Here is a 20,214-nt window from a genome sequence, read left to right as displayed (position 1 = left end):
AATACAGCAGCTATACCTCGCTTGACTGTTTGGGTTTAACCATGGTGGTAAGGAACGGTGCACAAAACTGCGATTCGTTGTTGAATGAAAGGAGTATCCTAAATTTGACACCAGCTCCGTGTAGTTCAGCCTTCAGATTTAAACTGATCCCACCGTTTCTTGAGTTCTGCAGAGAAGTCTGGAAAGATCAAAATCTTGGAATCTTTATAGTGCAACTCTCCATGCTCGCGTGACAAACGTAAAATTTCTTCCCTGGTTCGGAAGCAAAGAAAGCGTACGATCACGGGTCTCTGTGGTGCGCCGGATCCCGGTTTGGGTGCGATGGACCGATGTGCGCGCTCAATCTCCGGCGTCTGAGGTAGTTTATCCCCGAAAAGTTTTGTGAAGAATGATATCATGAAGTGAGAGGCAGGGTGGGAATTATGTAATTTTAGGGGCAAGGCCATTTGGCCTCCACCTTTTTTTTTTTTTTAGGGGCGCCATGGCCATATGACAGGGCACAAAGGCCATCATACAATTCGATGGTTTTCCCATTCAGATTGATAGCATAACATCCTAATTTGGAATAAGACATGGATTATGACTTTTTTAATAAAAAAAACATTTTTTAATGAGAGAGAGAGAGAGCGCCATTACATCCAGAAGGTATACACCCTCACACAACAATAGAAACAACATAAATGCCAATAAAAGCATTCAGAAACACCACAAATGCCAATAAAAGCATTCAGAAACAACACAAATGCCAATAAAAGCATTCAGAAACAACACAAATGCCAATAAATTAATAATTTCCTGCATTGTCGAACCCTATGTGTCGAACGCTCTTCTTCATGTGTTTCAAATATGGACTATAATGTTCAGTAGAGCGCCCTCAGGCTGCTGGTATGAATTGAAAACACAGCACATCAGTATACAGCGCTCATAATGATTACATCGACGCATTTGGCTATAAATTCAATAAAATATTATTCCTGTCAATAGAAATCTGATGTAAACTGAGAATATATCAATATTTCTCCAAATCTGCACACTTTTGAGCTAAAAGCCTTGAGGGACGTTGTTTTGTGAATCGCTTTCCTGACGACAGCACAGGAGTTTTTTATGAATGGGAGCGTCTGACGCTCATAATTCATATTAAAGGTATCGACTCATTTTTGCATTTCATAACTCCTGACACAAATTAAGACATAACTGTCAATATAAATTTCTCAGAATACAATAGTGGTCAAATACTGAAACGTGAATCGTATATCTTTTTAATGATGTAAGTTATAGTTTGTCAAGGTAATAACATTAAATCTTATAGTAACTTTGAACTATTAAAAAAAAAAACGCTTCAGTGCGCCGACGCCGTTAACGTTACCTCTGGAACCTTGCATAGGGCCCTTTTCTGAAAAGGGCACTTATCTACTAGCAAATAGATTTTGATATTTTTAGGTCAAACCGTTCTTGTCTGTCAGTCATATAATGCAGGTCTATGGTCACGGTCTCAAAGAGCATCCACAGAGTCCAAATTAAAACAATTCCCCATCGTCCAAATTAAACAATTCCCCATCGTAAGTACACATTGATGGCCTAAGACACGAAACGAGCGGTTTGTGTGAGAAAACGAACAGTATTTATATCGTTTTTACCTCTTGTAACACAGCGACGTCCAAGTGATCTGAGGGCGCCCGCGCTTCCTGCTGTGTGACGTGTGCGCAGACTGGTGCATAGATAGACATATAGATTTCACCTTGGCTACGGCAGTTCATGAACGAATGCCGTAGCCAAGGCGAAATCTAGTGTATATATCTATGCACCAGTGTCGACAACAGAGTGTCGTTCTTCTGTTGGTGCTGACGTTACATGCTTCTTGCACTGCTGTTTTGATGCGTGAGATCATCGATGTGATTATGACACTGCAGCTGCGCGAATCCACAAACTAATTGAAGTTCAGAGACTACTTGGGTGGAACTTGGACAGGGCCAGGGCACACAGGCCACTGTGGCCGTACGATGATTTTTTTTTCACGGGGCATGAAGGCCAAAGTGTAGGGCAACGGCGGCCATGGCCGCGGTATAATTCCCACCCTGGTGAGAGGGCTTGGATATTTCAACATTCTCGGGGATACCTAATATACAGAGATTTGTCACAGAGTGACGAATAGGAACTATAACAAACGGAACGAGTTCCCTTGGGAAAACAGTTCCGGTGTAACACCAGGCCGGTTCCGGTGACCTGTCATGGCCGCCCATATTGATGAGCAACAGCTGCAGTGGATAATCAAGTGGCTATTTGAGCGTGTGTTGGGAACGAGTGAGCGTCAGTGCGTGGCGGTTTGAAAAGAGAGAAGCGGCAGTTTTGAAGAGACGAGTGCGCAGGCAAGCAGAGCGGTCTTGATCAAAGTCGAGGTTACGAGAAAGACGAGAGGCAGAGGCGGCAGTTTGAAGACACGAGTGTGCTCTGAATGTTGATCGAACTTGGTGTCTCCCTTTGAAAGTATCATCATAGTGGATCTGCCGGCCCGATGAGCGGAAGTGAAGGTACCCTTGTCACTGTTAAGCGGTGTGTCATTGCAGTGTCTGACGATTGAAGTGAGCACGTGTGAAGATTTAAAGTGGTTCGATACATGCACGAGTATTTGAAAGTTTAATGTTACCAGCACTCTGCAAAGCTTGGTCGGAGACCGTCTAGTCTGGTGGAGTACCAAGAATTAAAGAGAACATAGAGAAACTGCTATCCGCCGCTGCATGCTGCCATCGCTGTTCTGTGGAAAAAAGACTCAGTTGTTAACTGTTGGATTCTGTACTCACTACTGTTGTTCTGTGAACATAGAGAAACTGCTCTTCGCCACTGCATTTTGCCATCGCTGTCCCATGGTAAGAAGACTCAGTTGTTAACTGCTGGATTCTGTACTCACTATTGTTGTTCTGTGAACATAGAGAAACTGCTATCCGCCGCTGCATGCTGCCATCGCTGTTCTGTGGTAAGAAGACTCAGTTGTTAACTGCTGGATTCTGTACTCACTATTGCTGTTCTGTGAACATAGAGAAACTGCTATCCGCCGTTGCATGCTGCCATCGCTGTTCTGTGGTAAGAAGACTCAGTTGTTAACTGTTGGATTCTGTACTCACTACTGTTGTTCTGTGAACATAGAGAAACTGCTATCCGCCACTGCATTTTGCCATCGCTGTCCCGTGGTAAGAAGACTCAGTTGTTAACTGCTGGATTCTGTACTCACTATTGCTGTTCTGTGAACATAGAGAAACTGCTATCCGCCACTGCATTTTGCCATCGCTGTCCCGTGGTAAGAAGACTCAGTTGTTAACTGCTGGATTCTGTACTCACTATTGCTGTTCTGTGAACATAGAGAAACTGCTATCCGCCACTGCATTCTGCCATCGCTGTCCTGTGGTAAGAAGATTCAGTTGTTACCTGCTGGATTCTGTACTCACCACTGTTGTTCTGTGAACATAGAGAACCTGTTATCTGCCACTGCACTCTGCCATCGTTGCCCTGTGAGGGATCCTATTATCCGTCGCTGCACCCCAACTGCCGTTGGCCTGTGAAAGAAAGGTGACACTCAGTATCTGATGCTGTCCTGTGAAAAGAGAAAGCCCACTGTCTGCTGCCACCCACCTGTAGTCCCTTGTGCCCTGCCTGCCACCTACTGCTGACTACTGCATACCCTCTGATGGTTACTGCCTTCTGCCTACCATATACTGCTCATTGCTCCCCACCAAAAGGTCCTGGTCCTCCATCCAATCCCTGTTGTCCTGTGAAAGAGAGGTGACACTCAGTTATCTGATGCTGTCCTGTGAGAAGAGAAAACCTACCGTCCGCCGATCCTTACCTGTAGTCTCCTGTGTCCTGCCCACTACTTACGTTGGTCTGCTGTCTGCCATCTGAAGGCCCTGGCCCCTGGACCAATCCGTCCCTCGCCCCTTCCTCCCTCCCTTCTATTGTGGTCCGGTGAGCAGAGTTACCCAGTCACCGCTGTTGCTTAACCGAAGGCATCCGTCCCTTGTCCCTTCCCCTTCCCCCTGTATTGCTCCGTGCAAGGAGGCGATCAACTGGCGGCTGTCCTGAGCTTTCCTCCACTGAAGCCCCGTTCCGGCGAGTGGCCCTTACGAAGAGTTCTGTGGCAGTGACATTCCTTTAAAGTGTTTTTATATTCAATAAAAAGAATCAAGCTTTTACATCACGTCGTTGTCTTACTTTTGGTGTTCTTGGTGTAGCTCCTCCGGAGTGGTGGTTGTCCTCGGCCCTAGCGGTGACAGATTGTTCTGCCGCGAGTGGTTTTCAAGATCATCCGTCTTACTCTTTAACTCCTCGTTATCCCTTTCCAGTGACTGACATTTGCGCTCTAAAATGTCGAGCCTTTCATCCACGCTGTTCATCGAAGTTTCAATGTCTTTAATTTGTAAATAAATACAGTGCGTCAGTGTTAGGTTTATTGACTAGTTTTGGGCACTAGAGGCCCTCATTGTGTTTCATTTCAGTTTCCCAACATCGTATCATGTGTTTTTGTTCTTTCCTTTGAGTGTAATTAAGTTGCTCTGTTCCTCTGTTTTTTGCTTCGTGTTTGATATGTTGAGAACAACCTCTCCAGTCTTTGGTAAATGCCTCTCGTGATTTTATTTGGATTTATTTGCTCTATTTAATTTTCTGACATTTGCCTTTGTTGTACTCATATTTTCTCTTTGACATTTTTAGATGTTTTTAATTGACCTTTTTGGGAAACACTCACCCTCTTGGCTTTTTCTATTGACCCCTTGGAACAACTGGTGTTACAGTTTTGGAATAACTTTATCATTAGCCTTCTACATTCAGCCCTCACATCCTAGTTCTAACCTTGTTCCTTACAGTCAGAATTTATATTTATATGAAATAGAAGCATTTTACAATTTTAGTAACTGAATAAAGCCATTTTGAAAATTCAATCTTCATACAGTCCATTCCCTTCCCCTCACCCCAAACAATATTTTTCTTAAACTTATGTAGTCCATGTGTGTCATATGTCTGTATAAATATGGAAAAATATCACATTCCTGCAAATGTTTTGTCTCTTGGGCTCTTCAATTGCTCTTGTCTGCCTCATTGCTCTTGCTTCTGCGTTGGTTTGCGTCTGTAAGCTTCGCATATTTTTCTGTTTTGATTCATTATTTACTATCATTCCTTGTTGTCTATACTGCTAAATATAACTTAACCTGTTAAGCTGCAACCCCACTTTTGAAAAATCCCAAGAAATGACATACCCAAACTGAAACAGATACAGTTCATGAACCCTTTGTACTAAAAGCACAAGTATGATCTCATTTGAAAGCTGACACCTGGCAGTTTATTGTAAATGTAGAATTAATTATTGTCATAATGACAAAAATTGTTATAAATAGCTTCAAAGTTTTGTAAAGTTATTAGAAATTATTTTTTATGAAACATCCTCATGAAAAAAAAATTGAAGTTGGCACTGGAGCAATCTAGAAATGCACTACAGCTAATGCCACATGTCTAAACATTTTATGTTTAAAATCTTAAGATAATAAGTCCAAAACTCTGTATTTAGTGAAATGTTTTTCAAGACCATGTCATGTGACTTTATTTTGATTTGACGCTAAAATGCTACTGATGTTTATTGTCATCTTCTAACCATCTATCCAGTATATTGTCTTTATTGTTTTGTGGTGCAAACGAGCCCCATTCAGTCTCAGTCTCCCCCTGCACACATTCACACCTCTCCAGCCCGGTTATGGCTCTAAATATGCATTTCTTTTGTCTGCATTATAGTTACTAACGACTGGCTATTCACAGGCTATTCATATGGTTTCAGTCACTAATTTCTTTTCTTAAAGTTCACCCTTACATTTTAAACTGTATCAAATGCATTTCTTGAATAAAGAAACATTTCAGTAAGCATTCAAAAAATAATAAAAATATAACTTCTAGGTGGCAGGTGCACCTAGGGCTAGCTAGCATGTTAGCTTAGCACACCATCAATACACGACAATTTATGAGATTAAAACCATGTTTGTGCTTATAAACTTACTTTATAAAGCAAATCGAGTATTTTAAATAATTTTTTGTGATCTAATTTGGCTTCAGATAAAAAATCAGACAGAAAATATACTATTGGATAGTGTTCTGCACAACGATTCTATATAGATTAGCATTACATTATAAATATAATCTATTATTATGGAAATACCTGGCATGGATTGAAAAACACAGGTAACTCAAATATCATAGCAAACATGTTTATTGTCTTCAAAACTGCATGTTACAGCCATAGTTACAGCGCGATCTTTTGTTAGCTTTGTGTGTGTTCGAGGCTTCCTGGATTGTCACATGATTATGGCACTTCTTCATGTTCTAATACTGTGCACAGGGCGGCGAGGGCGCCCTCAGGCTATTGGTATGAATTGAAAACACAGTATCAGAGTTATGCAAACGCTCATAATGATTACATCGACGCATTTGGGTATAAATTCAATAAATATTATTCCTGTCTATAGAAATCTGATGTAAACCTATGAGAATATATCAATATTTCTCCAAATCTGCACATTTTTGAGCTAAAGCCCTGAGGCACGTTGTTTTGTGTATCGCTGTCATGACGACGGCACGGGAGTTTTTTTATGAATGAAAGCGGCTGACGCGCATAATTCATATCAAAGGTATCGACTAATTTTTTCATTTCATAACTCCTGACACAAATTAAGAAATAACTGTCGCTATAAGTTTCTCAGAATACAATAGTGGTCAAATTCTGAAACTTGAGTCTTATATCTTTTTAATGATGTATAGTTTGTCAAGGTATAACATTAAATCTGATAGTAACTTTGAACTATATATAAATAAAACCGCTTCAGTGCGCCGACGCACTGGCAACGGTTAACAGGTTAATCAACATCACACATTAACCTGACATCGCTAACTTCAATTTAAATCCTTATTGCTAGCACAACACGCTTGTAATTTGCTAGCCTGTTAGTGTGCCATCCGTCCACTCTTTATTTTAATTTTTTATTTTTTCCTTGCGCCTTTTACGGGTTCATCAAACAACTTAGGTGAGTAGGATCAGTCAACAAACATGGTGAGTCATGTCATCTTCTCCTCTTATTGTTACTTACACTTCATGCCACATGTTTAGCACTGTGCCTTCACCGTCAGCACAGGATTTACATACATGATAAATGCAGGGAGATAGTCAAGCTGATGGGGAAGATTTGAGAACTAGAGACACACATCCAACCTTTAATCGAGGTTAATTGTAAGAGCGTAAGGGTTTTAGATACTGCTTTGGGTGCGACTAGCTTAGTGAACTCTGTACATTGTTCGGTTCCTGCTGAAATAGAACCCGTGCAGCAGGGCAACTGGGTGACGGTGAGGCGCTGTAGTCGCGGGACAAAACACCGCTCTTCCGTTCCGATTACAACTTCAAACAGATTCTCCCCACTCAGTGAAACACCCACTGAGAATCCTGTTGAATGTGCCCTAGTTATTGGCGATTCTATTACACGGAATGTGAAAATAGAGACACCAGCCACCATAGTCACGTTTACCGGGAGCCAGAGCACCTGACATCAAAGCAAATTTAAAAGTGCTGGCTCAGCTAATCGTAAATTTTCTAAGATTATTATTCACGTCGGCACAAATGATGTTCGACTCCGCCAGTCGGAGATCCCTGAAATTAATGTTAAAGAGGTGTGTGAACTTGCAAGTACGATGTCAGGCACTGTAATTTGCTCTGGCCCCCTTCCTGTTCACAGGAGTGATGAGATACTTAGTAGATTGTCCTCACTCAATGGCTGGTTGTCTAAGTGGTGTCCGCAAAATAATATAGAATTCATAGGCAACTGGAAAAGTTTTTGGGGCAGACCTGACCTGTTGAAAAGAGATGGTATTCATCCCTCCTGGGATGGTGCTGCTCTTCTCTCTAGTAATATGGCACATAGTCTTAGAGCTCAAACATGACAATCTGGGGCTCAGGTCAGGAAGCAGACAGACTGGCTAAACCGACCGTCTGCTAGCTGTCTCACGTCACTGAGGTCAGATAAATCCAATCACATAGAGCCTCTTTCACCTAGATATCATCATATACAGACTGTGTTTGTTCCCCGAATTAGGACATACAAATAGCTTCCAAACCCATCTAAGGGTAAAAATTTTATTGTTCAACAAATAAAAAACAGATATAATACAAATGAGCAAATGATAACGCTTGGGTTGCTGAATACTACTGAATACTGAAGATCCCTTACTTCAAAAGCACTTATTGTTGATGATATGATTACAGACTATAATCTAGATGTGCTTTGTTTGACAGAAACCTGGCTAAAACCGAGCGATTACATTACTTTAAATGAGACCACCCCGCAAGATTACTGTTATAAACATGAACCTCATCTGAAAGGCATAGGGGTAGGTGTTGCTGTAATTTATAGTCATATGTTCAGAATTACTACGAAGTCTAGTTTCAAATATAATTTTTTGAAGTGTTGGTGCTTAATATAGCAATATATAGTGTAAATGATATATCACGTTTGAGATTTGTGCTGGCTACTGTATACAGGCCACCAGGGCACCATACAGACTTTATCAAAGAATTTGCTGACTTTCTAACAGAGTTAGTACTGGCTGCAGATAAAGTCATAATTGTTGGTGATTTTAATATACATGTGGATAACGAAAAAGATGCATTTGGATTGGCATTTAAAGACATTCTGAACTCTATTGGAGTTAGACAACATGTGTCAGGACCTACTCATTGTCATAATCATAATCTAGATCTAATATTATCACATGCAATCAATGTTGATTCTGTTGAAATTCTGCAGCAGAGCGAAGACATCTCAGATCATTATCTAGTCTTGTGTAAACTTCATTTAGCCAAGGCTGCAAAGCCAACTCCGTGTTACAAATATGTTAGACCTATCACTTCTGCCACTAAAGATTGCTTAATTAATAATCTTCCTGATCAGTTTCATCATCTCAGCATCCCAGATAGCTTAGAAGAACTCGATATTGCGTCAGAAACTTTTAACTCTCTCTTTTCCAGCACTTTAGACACAGTTGCTCCGTTGCGCTTAAAGTAGATTAAAGAAAATAGTCCAATGCCGTGGTACAACGAGCACACTCGGGCCCTTAAGAGAGCAGCCAGAAAAATGGAGCGCAACTGGAAGAAAACAAAACTAGAGGTATTTCGCATTTCATGGAAAGAGAGCCCGATTGAAAAGAAAGCTTCTAGCCTAGAAGTTTCCAACAGTACAGCAGTAATGACTTTATGAACTTCTTCACTTATAAGATTGATAACATCAGGGAGAAAATTATAACCATGCAACCATCTACTACAGTATCGCATCATTGTAGTCTCCCTAAGGAAAAATTTGATTCATTCATTGCTATAGAAGAGGAAGAATTCGCTAAACTCGTTAAATCATCTAAATCGACAACATGTATGTTAGACCCTATACCGAATAGGAATTGCATTAGCATGGTTTAAATCATACTTATCTGACCGTTATCAGTTTGTAGCAGTAAATGAAGAGATGTCTCATTCAAGTTCAGTATGGCGTACCACAAGGCTCAGTACTAGGACCGTTGCTTTTCTCTCTGTAAATGCTACCCTTGGGAGATATCATTAGGGAGCATGGCATTAGTTTTCACTGTTATGCTGATGAGACTCAGCTCTATATTTCTTCACGCCCTGACGAAACTTACCAATTCACAAAATTAACGGAATGCATAGTTTATATAAAAAACTGGATGACTAGTAATTTCCTACTACTTAACCCCCTGAGGTCGGCAATCACGCCGGCGTGATCTGCTCGTTTTTTTTTATATCAGTGCAAAATACTCTGTTGATTTTGATTTTACATACTTGTATTGTACATCATTCAAAACTCTTAAATGTCTTCTTTTATTTGTGTACACTCGTAATAAAAACAAAATGTTGTGTTTTTCGTAAAACAAAGAAAATAAACATGATGCGCGTTCAGCCGTTTCTCTCAATGTGAAACTCATTCTGAAACGCGACAGAAAATGACCTGTAACTCAGCGAATGTTTGTCACACAGACTTGAAACGCATGTCTATACAACGCTTGGAATCTCTATTTTTAAAGTATGTAAATTATATAAAAAACAAATATTCTATTTTTAAGTAATCCATACGAAAGCAGCGGCATGTACAGTTTCTCAAACGCGCCCTCATTAAATTTAATTTGAACACGCCTACGAGCGCATGAGCGATTGACATGCAAATGATCCATGCGGAGAAACGCAGACCTGTAACGCCCTCATTACCTCAAAACAAAGAAGCAGAGACTTCGTAACTTACTCCTTACTGTGTTTGAAAGACGCGCCAGAGCTTACATTGGATTTAGGCTACCTCAGAAGAAGAAGGACGCGATTTGAAGACAAGAAAGATTTAAGGTAAGAAATTTTTACATATTAGTTTGATATTGTTGCATAAATGTCACATTGCAGTTGAACTGTTGCTAGATATATGGGGAATATTATAATATTTAGACCCGTGTTTACTGTTAAGCCTACTGTGTTTGTGGATATCTGGTCAAACGTAGATATGTATGGTAACCATAATGCTTTATATTTGAGCGCGATCGCGTTTGAATGTATCAGATTTTGCAGCGCGATCGCGTTTGAATGTATCAGATTTTGCAGCGCGATCGCGTTTATCATTTGAAAATTTGAAAAGCAAAACACACCAAACGGCTTCATGTTTTTACTATTATCTCATTTCATATCATCATAACGAATGGAAACATTTGAAGTAACATGATAATCAATATACTTTTCTCTAGCTTGGTTGTTACTGAAATATTTTGGAAGATTTATACTGCTATCAATTGTTATTATTATTTTACCCAGCACTGCGCATAGCTTATGCCTACAAGGCACAACAAACCTGGTGTTTATTATATTCTATATTGTTGGAAACATTTGTGTGTGTGTGTGTGTGTGTGTGTGTATTTTGTGAATTTTAAAAAGCAATTTTAGCCAGAAAAATCTAATATTTATTTGCAAAATCGTGCAGGCCTTTCTCTTGATATCAGTATGTTCACTTTTTTTTCAGGGCCCAGATGCCACTGAGTCCTGCCGACTTCAACATTCACATGAGTCTCTGGAACATGAACATGGTAAAGTGAAAATCAAACACCTTGGAAATGAAAGGTATGTACAATGTTTTTAGGAATGGCACAAAGGTCTGTCTTTGAAGTGTTTTTTTGGCATTTGTTGTGTCTATTTGGGTTATGTTGTGTTGTAAATAAATCCAAACAATTTAAAAGCCATTCTTTTTTAAATCTCCTCATTTACAGTATTGTGCAAGGTTGCTCAGAATGACAGGGCTATTAGGAGCTATATTAGGATAGCTCCTAATAGGGCCGTTGGGGAGGTTCTTTGTCTTTCTCAGGTGAGAAAAGCTTACATATTAATGAGGTCCCGCATAAGGCTTTCTAACACAAAACACGTCGTAAAAAATTTAAATCAATATATTGTCTTATCTGAATGAGCAGTCAGGGTGATTTTCACATAGTTTTGCAGCAAATATTCTAGGCTACGTGATACAATTTTCAAAAGTCTTGTGAAGAAATAATCAGTATGGGTTTCATGAGCTTATTTCAGTGAGAATTTTTTTTTGTATTTTCACAAACCACGCATAAATGTCATTATCTCAAAACTACAAACTTTTACATACATGTTGCTGATATATTATTGTAGCAGAGTTTGTGCTGAATACAGTGTAATTAGACTTTAGCCATGAAAATGTCACAAGTAACAGAAATAACCAGAAATGTCAGAGCATGTCAGAACACCTCCAGGGCCCAGAAAACAGCTCAGACCCCAGAGGGTTAATTCAGAAAAAAACAGAGATTCTAGTTATTGGACAAAAAACTTCCTCACGTAATAACCTAGAATACTGTCTAACACTTGATGGCTGCTCTGTCAAGTCTTCGTTGCCAGTTAGGAACCTGGGTGTGCTCTTTGATACCAATCTTTCATTTGAAAGTCACATGTCTAGTATCTGTAAAAACGCATTTTTCCATCTTAAAAATTGTGGTGAGCACGACGAGGTCGAGCGCCGTGGGAGGACGGCTTGAGGCCGGTGGCGTGATTGATAATGAGCGACACGTGCGCGACGCACCGGTCTCATATCTCTCACGGAGGAGCGGAAGCATAAAAGGAGTAGCGACGACAGTGGTGATCGAGAGAGGTACAGGCCTGGACTTATGTTATGTTTTGTTTCTGTTTTGTGTGGCCAGCAGTCGTCCGCGAGGGGCTGCTGGCTTATACTTTAATTTTTGTATTTGTTTATTTATTTATTAAAATGTGTGAATGTTTGCCGCTTCCCGCTTCCTTCTTCCCATAACAACATATCCCGTTACAAAAATCTAAAATACGCCATATGCTCTCATTGACAAAAGCGGAACAATTAGTTCATGCGTTCATGACATCAAAGCTAGTGTAACCGCACTGGGTTGTACATTAATATTACTATTAGCTCAAATGATCTATAGGGAATTTTAATAATTAATCATGAATATGATTAATATTTTGCATTTTACAGTTGCATTAATTTATTCGAAGTTGAAAATAGATCGATTTGTATATATGAATAATCAATCACAACGAATTATAATTCATCATTCATATATCAAAAATCCTATTTCAGATCGATTATGAGATAACCCTTAATGGAAAATTAATTTAATTATCGAACAGTTGTCTGTCCCGCAAACGACCATAAGATTAACTTACCAACCTTCTCAATAAAGTTATCACTTCTTATAATTTCAGAAAGGAATAGCTTCTGGCCATGAAACCATTCTTTTTGTCCTTATAAAATTTAGGTTACTAAACCATAATCAAATTGTAAAGCCTGTAGCTAGATCAAACATTTCAGGGACTAGTAATGTGAGAATTATAGACAGGATCAATCAAGTATATATGGAATTTAATAATTGGACTAATACATCGAACTAAGGAATATATCAAACTACACAATACACACAGATTATATGTCTATGTACATACAATACAGTTAAACAATACAAGATAACGAATAACAGTGAGAGAGAGAATAAAATGATCAGAATTGGAGAAAGATAGAATGACATAAAAGGATGAGAGAGCGGATGAGAGAGAGAGAAGGATGGGAGATGAGGTCGGAAGTGAAAGCAAAAATCTGCGATCAGAGATCGCAGTAAGCTATGGCAAAAATCACAGACAGTAACCCTCGAGAGACCACAAAGAAATTACATTAAAAGTTCAATTCAATAATCGATACTTGCATTGCATATGGTTCTCTTTGTATGAGGAAGGAAGACAGGGTCCTGCGTGTCGTCTGAGGGGAGGCGTGCGCGTGCTGTGTCTTCCATGCGAGCGCAAGCGCGAGAGGTTCAAAGAGTCTCTTTCTTTGAGGTGAAGTTGCCGGGAATGATTCAGGCTAAGTTCATTCAGCTCGTGAATGAACAGAGGCGAATAGGAAAACGAAACTAGACTATAGAAAAACATAAAAAGAAATAAAAGAGAAGAAAAGAGAAGCAGGCCGAAGCCGGTCCGGACTTGGGTTTCCAAAGTTTTTGAGGAGGGAGAAGAGAGCGAGGAAACTGAAGGTTTAGGCTTTTATCAGTGTCCCGTGTACCGCCCCCTTTTTCGTGGTCGACGAATCCTCTTCGAGCATTCTGAGCAGAAGATTTTCTTTGTGTGTTAATGCAGCCCGACCCTCGTGTGGAATCACACGAATCAGAAGTATGATATTATGCTCAGGGAATTAAAAACGCATGGAACCATAACGTTTATCACAGTCTCTTATTAAAAATCTTCTTCGTCGTGCAAAGGGGATCAAAACAATACTAAGGACGAATATTGACAAAGATAGCAACATAGAGATACATTCTTTTGTTGAACAAAGGCACTTAAAGATTACATTACTGTAATTCAAAAACACAACTATTCTAATATCACACTGGTGAACATGCAAATCACCTGGAACACTCTTTGTACATTTTTAATAGTTAGTAAAATGAAATTTTACTAGTGGAAGTCCATATATGTCAATGTGTGTGTGTATATCTGTGAGGTCGGCATCTGTTGCATCTCGTGGTGCATACCACGTGAGGGGTTGGGGGCTATTTGAGAATGTGTTACTCGGCAAAAACAAAGGTAGTTCTGTGGGCAGACTAACTTGACAGCCTGAGGCGTCATATAATTTTGCTGAGAGAAGCAAGATAGTCCTAGTTGTCCCAAAACAACTGAATGGGGTAAGTCTTGCAATTTTCCTTCAGTACACAAAGAACAAACGTTAGACACAGTAAGGGAATTGTGGTCGCAGCACGTGATAGTATGAGAAACAAACAGGGGCCTGTTCGTTGATTTCATTAGGTCGGGTAAAACATTAACCAGGGCCTGCTTGTAGAGACTTGTGTCAGAAAGCTAGTCAATTAGGGCTTTCTGAATATGAACGTGTAGTGTTCATATTTAGTCAGCATGAGAAGAACAATCATGATTCGCTACTTCAGAACATCTGACCGGACAGACGGTCAGTGTCGTTACACTAGATTATTGTAATGCTATTATGGGTGGTTGCCCTGCATGCTTAATAAACAAATTACAGCTGGTCCAAAACGCAGCAGCTAGAGTTCTTACCAGAACCAGGAAGTATGACTATATTATCCCTGTTCTGTCAACACTGCATTGGCTTCCTATTAAACATCATATAAATTTTTAAATATTGCTGATTACTTACAAAGCACTAAATGGTTTAGCTCCCCAGTACTTGAGCGAGCTCTTAACGCATTATAGTCCTTCACGTCTATTGCAATCTCAAAATTCCGGCCAGTTGATAATACCTAGAATATCAAAATCGACTGCTGGCGGTAGATCCTTTTCCTATTTAGCACCAAAACTTTGGAACAGTCTTCCTAACATTGTCCGGGAAGCAGAAACACTTTGTCAGTTCAAAGTTAGACTAAAAACACATCTCTTTGACCTAGAATACACAACACATTATAGACTTCTATAATTCAATATTAGGCTGCATAGTTTAGGTCAGCCGGAACCGGGAACACTTCCCATAAATCCTGATGTACTTGTTACATCATAAGAAGAATGGCGTCTACGCACCTGGACCCATCCATGACACATCCCTGAAGTGCCAGCCTCATCAGCCCTGTGAAGGCCTCATCGACACGACCAATCTGAATTCTGACCTGTAATGCTGCCTGGATCAAAATCATACACTGTTCGCTCGTTGGCCAGAGGAGAACTGGCCCCCGACTGAGCCTGGGGTCTCCCAAGGTTTTTTTTCTCAATTCTGTCACTGATGGAGTTTTGATTCCTTGCCACTGTTGCCTTGGCTTTTGGCTTGCTTAGTTGGGGACATTTAATATTCAACAATATTATTGATCTGCCTTACTTAGGGTGGACAATGACGCAATTTTCTTCTAGAAACAAACTTTGTTGTATTATTTTCATGTTATCAATGTGAAGCTGCTTTAATACAATCTGTGTTGTAAAACGCGCTATATAAATAAAGGTGACTTGACTTGGGGGTGCTAAGCGGCCGCTTACCTTGCTTATTGGTTAAGTCAGCCTCTGATTATAGCACAGTTCATTATTTTAAAACCATTCACCTCATTATCTCCAGATGACAGCTTGGTCTCTTCAGTCCACCAGAAATAAGCTTCACTCCAGAATCCTGCAGGTCATTGTTACTCAGGTCCAGCTCTCTCAGAAAGGAGTTTGAGGATTGTAGAGCTGATGATAAACTCTCACAGGACTGAGCTGTGAGATTACAGCTGTGTAGCCTGTGTAGAGAATAAAACAAAGATCAGTAGTAATGCTTATTATATAATCTGGAGCTTGAAAAAACCTTTAACTGTAGTGAATTAAGCAAAGCTAAAACAATTATCTGTTCATAAATCATCAAACCAGCATTTATTTTCACACACATTACGTTTATTCATTTTTCTGAACATTCTAGGCCAGCAAGTCACCCATTTAAAATGAAGGCAATTAAAAAATACTGAAATGTATAAAAATAAATGTAAAGGAGACTCTTACAGTGCTGTTCTGGTGTTTTTTATGACCGGCAGCAGTCTCATCAGTGCTTCATCAGATCTTCTGTATTTCTGCAGTTCAAACGTCTCTTGAGCCTCTTCTGACATCAGGAGCACAAACACCAGACCAGACCATTGAGCAGTGGAGAGATTCTGTGCTGAAAGTTTTCCTGAGCTCAGATTCTTCTGGATGTCCTCCACAAAGTCATCTTTCAGTTCACTCAGACAGTGGAAGAGATTGATGGTCTTCTCTACTGATTTCTCCTTCTCTATTTTCTTTTTGATATAGTCAGCAGTGTTTTTCATGTCCCCTGTTGTGAGTTCCAGTCCTGGCAGTAGTCCCTTCAGGTCACTCTGATTGGACTCCAGTGAGAGACCCAGGAGGAACCGAAGGAAAAGGTCCAGGTGTCCGTTCTTACTCTGTAAAGCTTTCTTGACTGCAGCATTATGAAGCTGAAACAGTGGCTTTTTGGACAGTTTCCATGTCAGTTTTCTCCAGGATTGAAGAAATAGGTCAGCTTTCTCATCTTTGCCCATCATAAACACATAAAGAGCAGCAAGGAATTCCTGTACACTGAGATGTACGAAGCTGTAAACTTTTATTGCTGCTACCTTTTCCTCCTGAAACATTCGAGTGCATAACCCAGAGTACAACGACCCTGTTCTGACATCTAGTCCACATTTCTCAAGATCTTCTTTGTAGAAAATCAGCTTTCCTTTCTCCAGCTGTTGAAAGGCCAGTTTCCCAAGCTTCAGAATAATCTGATCAAAAGAATTATCGTTGGAATTAGGTTCGGACTCATCACTGTATTTTTCTTCCATCTGTTTCTTCTGAGAAATTAAGAAGCTTGTGTACATCCCTGTGAGAGTTGTGGGAGTTTTGTCATTGCTCTCTCGAGCCAGTAGAGGCTCAAGAACAATAAGAGAGATCCAGCAGAAGACAGGGATGTGGCACATGATGTACAGACTCCTGGATTTCTTGATGTGACTGATGAGGTTTCCAGAAACCTCAAGACTGCTGTTTTTGATGAAGTATTGCTCTTTTTGCTCATCGTTAAATCCTCGCACCTCTGTCACTTGATCAATGTAGTCACGGGGTATCAGACTGGCTGCTGCTGGTCTGGATGTGATCCAGATGAGAGCAGAGGGAACCAGATGTCTCTTGAAAAGGTTTATTATTATCTTACTCACTGTTGTTTTTTCATTTACATTTGTAAATGTGTCATCTTTTTTAAAGTTCAAAGTAAAGCGACATTCATCCAGCCCATCAAAGATGAACATAACTTTACCATCACCTTCAGGAAGAGAGGGCAATTCTTCAGGACTACTAAAGAAGTATTTGTTGAGCAGTCCCATGAGACTGCACTCTCCTTTAATCAAATTCAGTCTACGGAATGGAAGTGGAAATATGAAGACTATATCCTGATTTTCTGTTCCTTTAGCCCAGTCAAAGATGAATTTATTGACAGAGACAGTTTTTCCAACTCCTGCGATTCCCGTTGTCAGGACTTTTCTGCTTCGTCGACCCGTGTCACACTGGACTTTAAACATGTCATTACACTCGATTGGCTTCTCCTTGGCAGTCAATCGGTTGTGATTTGATTCGATCTGTATCACCTCATGGTCATTCACTCTTCCTCCAGTCTCATTCTCCACCACATATAAATCAGTGTAGACATCGCTCAGGTATTCCTTATGACCCGTCTCTGAATTACCAACCAATATCTGCTCGTAGTCCTGTTTTAATTTGTCCTTCAGTCTGCGGCTGGTTTCTGTGTATTCATGAAGAGTAGCTTCTCTATCATCTGCAGTTGAACCTTTAAGAAAGAGGGGAAAAGACAGCAAAAACTAAGCGATTGTGTTTTTCATAAATTCCTGCATCTACTATATTCAGATGAATCACACTCTTACTGCAATAGTGTTTACATGCACATATTACACTGATTATGCTGAAGTTGACAACATAGAAATGCCTTGATTAAAACTTGAATGCAATTGGAATTGTTTTTATCGGATTGTCACTATTGGACTCAGACCAACTTAAAGGAATAGTTCTCACCCTCAAGTTTTTTCAAACCTGTATGAACGTATTTTTTTTTTCTACTATGGAAGTCAATGGGGCCCATCAACTGTTTAGTTACCGACAATCTTCAAAATATCTTCCTTTGTGTTCAGCAGAAGAAAGAAATTCATATGGGTTTGAAACCACTTGAGGGTGAGCAAATGACAGAATTATCCTTTTTAAGTAAACTATTCCTTTAAGGCCATGCTGACCAAAATTATTACACGATTTTTGATCAAACCATTGACATCTAGCAGACCAAGAAAGACATGAGACTGTATTAGGGTTAGGTTGGGGTTATTGCAATGACCCTGCGTATGTAGAAGTTGCTTGTAGAAGTTTTAATTCAGGGTTTAAGACTCTTGTAAACCATTTAACCATTCATAAAAAATGACTAGACAGTCTGTTCTAATAAATGTACTTGTATAAGATCTGCTGCTATTCTTCTTGGCCCTGTAATTGTTGCTTGCTGTTATATTTTCTCTTGTTTCCATGTACAGACAGGGATTATTTACCCCTGATCTCTTCTGAATGAGCTCCAACAGCTGCAGATGTCTTCATATTGCCTTCAGCCTGACTTGAGTGTGTGAGAGAGAGATGATCACTCACTGGGAATCATAAGTCACACAAACACATCAGCAGAGAAAAGTTTAAGTCAAATCTTTACATTGGTAAACAATCAATCACATTACAGTCAGAGTGAATTAAATGTTACTTTGCTTGTGATTGTTCTCCAGCTGCTCAGCCAGATTGTTCTGGTTCATCTTCTTCAGGATCTTCACTGTGATCTTCACAGCTTCTTCTGGTCCAAAACATGCTACCATCGTATCCACTGTGTCTAAGATATCTGCATTCTCCATGTCTTTCTTTTGTATACACTCATGATCTTTCTCTAAGTGCCACTTAAACTTCTTCCATTTAGCTTTGTCCAGATCACTCAGTGATTTTTCAAGCAGATCTTCAACTTTAACAGACGCCATCGTCCTTCACAGATTCACAGCTGCAGGATAAAAAGAAAAAGATCTGAAGTAGTTTCACTCTTAACATGTTGACCTAAGTGCTCAAATGTTATATGGATTATGAAATGAAGCTGTGATCAAATCAGGACTCTCATCCAAACTCATCTGTTAAAGGGGTCCTATAATGCTCCTTTATGCATGGCATCTATCTGAAACATGCTAGCAATGAGAAAGCAACCATCCAGAATACCATAGCAACAAAATAGCTACACCCTAATTTCCACCCTGATTACCCTAACAACCAAACAACCATCCCAAGTCTTCTAGAAACCGCATAGCAACCACCAAGAATGCCCTAGCAACCAAATAGCCAACACCTTAGGATCCACCCTGAGTACCCTAGCAACCATCCTAAGAAACCGCATAGCAACACACTAGCAACCACCCCAAGTACTCAAGCAACCGCATAGCAATACCCCAAAATCAATATATCTATCTATCTTGTCTGTTTTTCTGATAGACTGTATTGCCTTCAAAAACTTCAAACTTTAAGCATTTAAAATATCCTCAAACCTTCTGGTCAGGCTTTCTCAGGCCAACTTCAAAGTTTGTCTCGATGTAGTTTTTAAATCTAGCTTATTATCTCATCCTGTAAATGTAAATGCAAAAATGTGCTGTTTTTGTCTCTTTAAATGCAAATTAGCTGCTGCTATCAAGCTGCTATTATCAAGAAAAAAACATTGGAAAATTACTGCTTCACAACATCGTCCTGTGATGCTAAAAACCTTGAAATGGAGACATTCTCTCATCTCTAACTCATGGAGACAAACATCCCTTCAAACCACACAATCATGAGGTGTCACGACCCCCCCCTCCCCAATTCAAGGAATTGACACTTTATAAGGCTTTACTGGTATTTCTGTAAAGATATTGTTTTGTTAACTATTCATTTCGGGTTTCTACACTTGAATAGTGTGATTAGTATTTGAGGTTGAGTGATACTGAATTTTCACCTGTTATTTGTTGAATCATTCAGTTCAGAGCATTGAAAAGCTTAAAGGAAATTGATTAAATTAATAGAGAATAATAAAGCCAATCTAAAACGTGGTTCAGTGTCAATTAATTTAT

General features: G+C 39.7%; 1 protein-coding gene across 1 annotated transcript in view; it reads right to left on the bottom strand.

Moving 5' to 3' along the window:
- The window catches only part of LOC311081699 (protein NLRC3-like), an 88,509-nt gene that overhangs the window by 44,567 nt on the left and 23,728 nt on the right, over nt 1–20,214 (bottom strand). Inside the window, exons 2-5 of the mRNA XM_084112327.1 lie at nt 18,843–19,127; nt 18,643–18,735; nt 16,070–17,882; nt 15,640–15,813 (exon numbers count right to left, since the gene is read on the bottom strand). Coding sequence (XP_083968453.1) covers nt 15,640–15,813; nt 16,070–17,882; nt 18,643–18,735; nt 18,843–19,107 — 2,345 coding nt within the window. The 5' untranslated portion in view covers nt 19,108–19,127. The remainder of the gene's footprint in view (nt 1–15,639; nt 15,814–16,069; nt 17,883–18,642; nt 18,736–18,842; nt 19,128–20,214) is intronic.

This window comes from Abramis brama (genome assembly GCF_963993115.1).
Source record: "Abramis brama genome assembly, chromosome: 4".
Classification (NCBI taxonomy): Eukaryota; Metazoa; Chordata; class Actinopteri; order Cypriniformes; family Leuciscidae; genus Abramis; species Abramis brama.
This window is presented reverse-complemented; position numbering and strand designations above follow the sequence as displayed.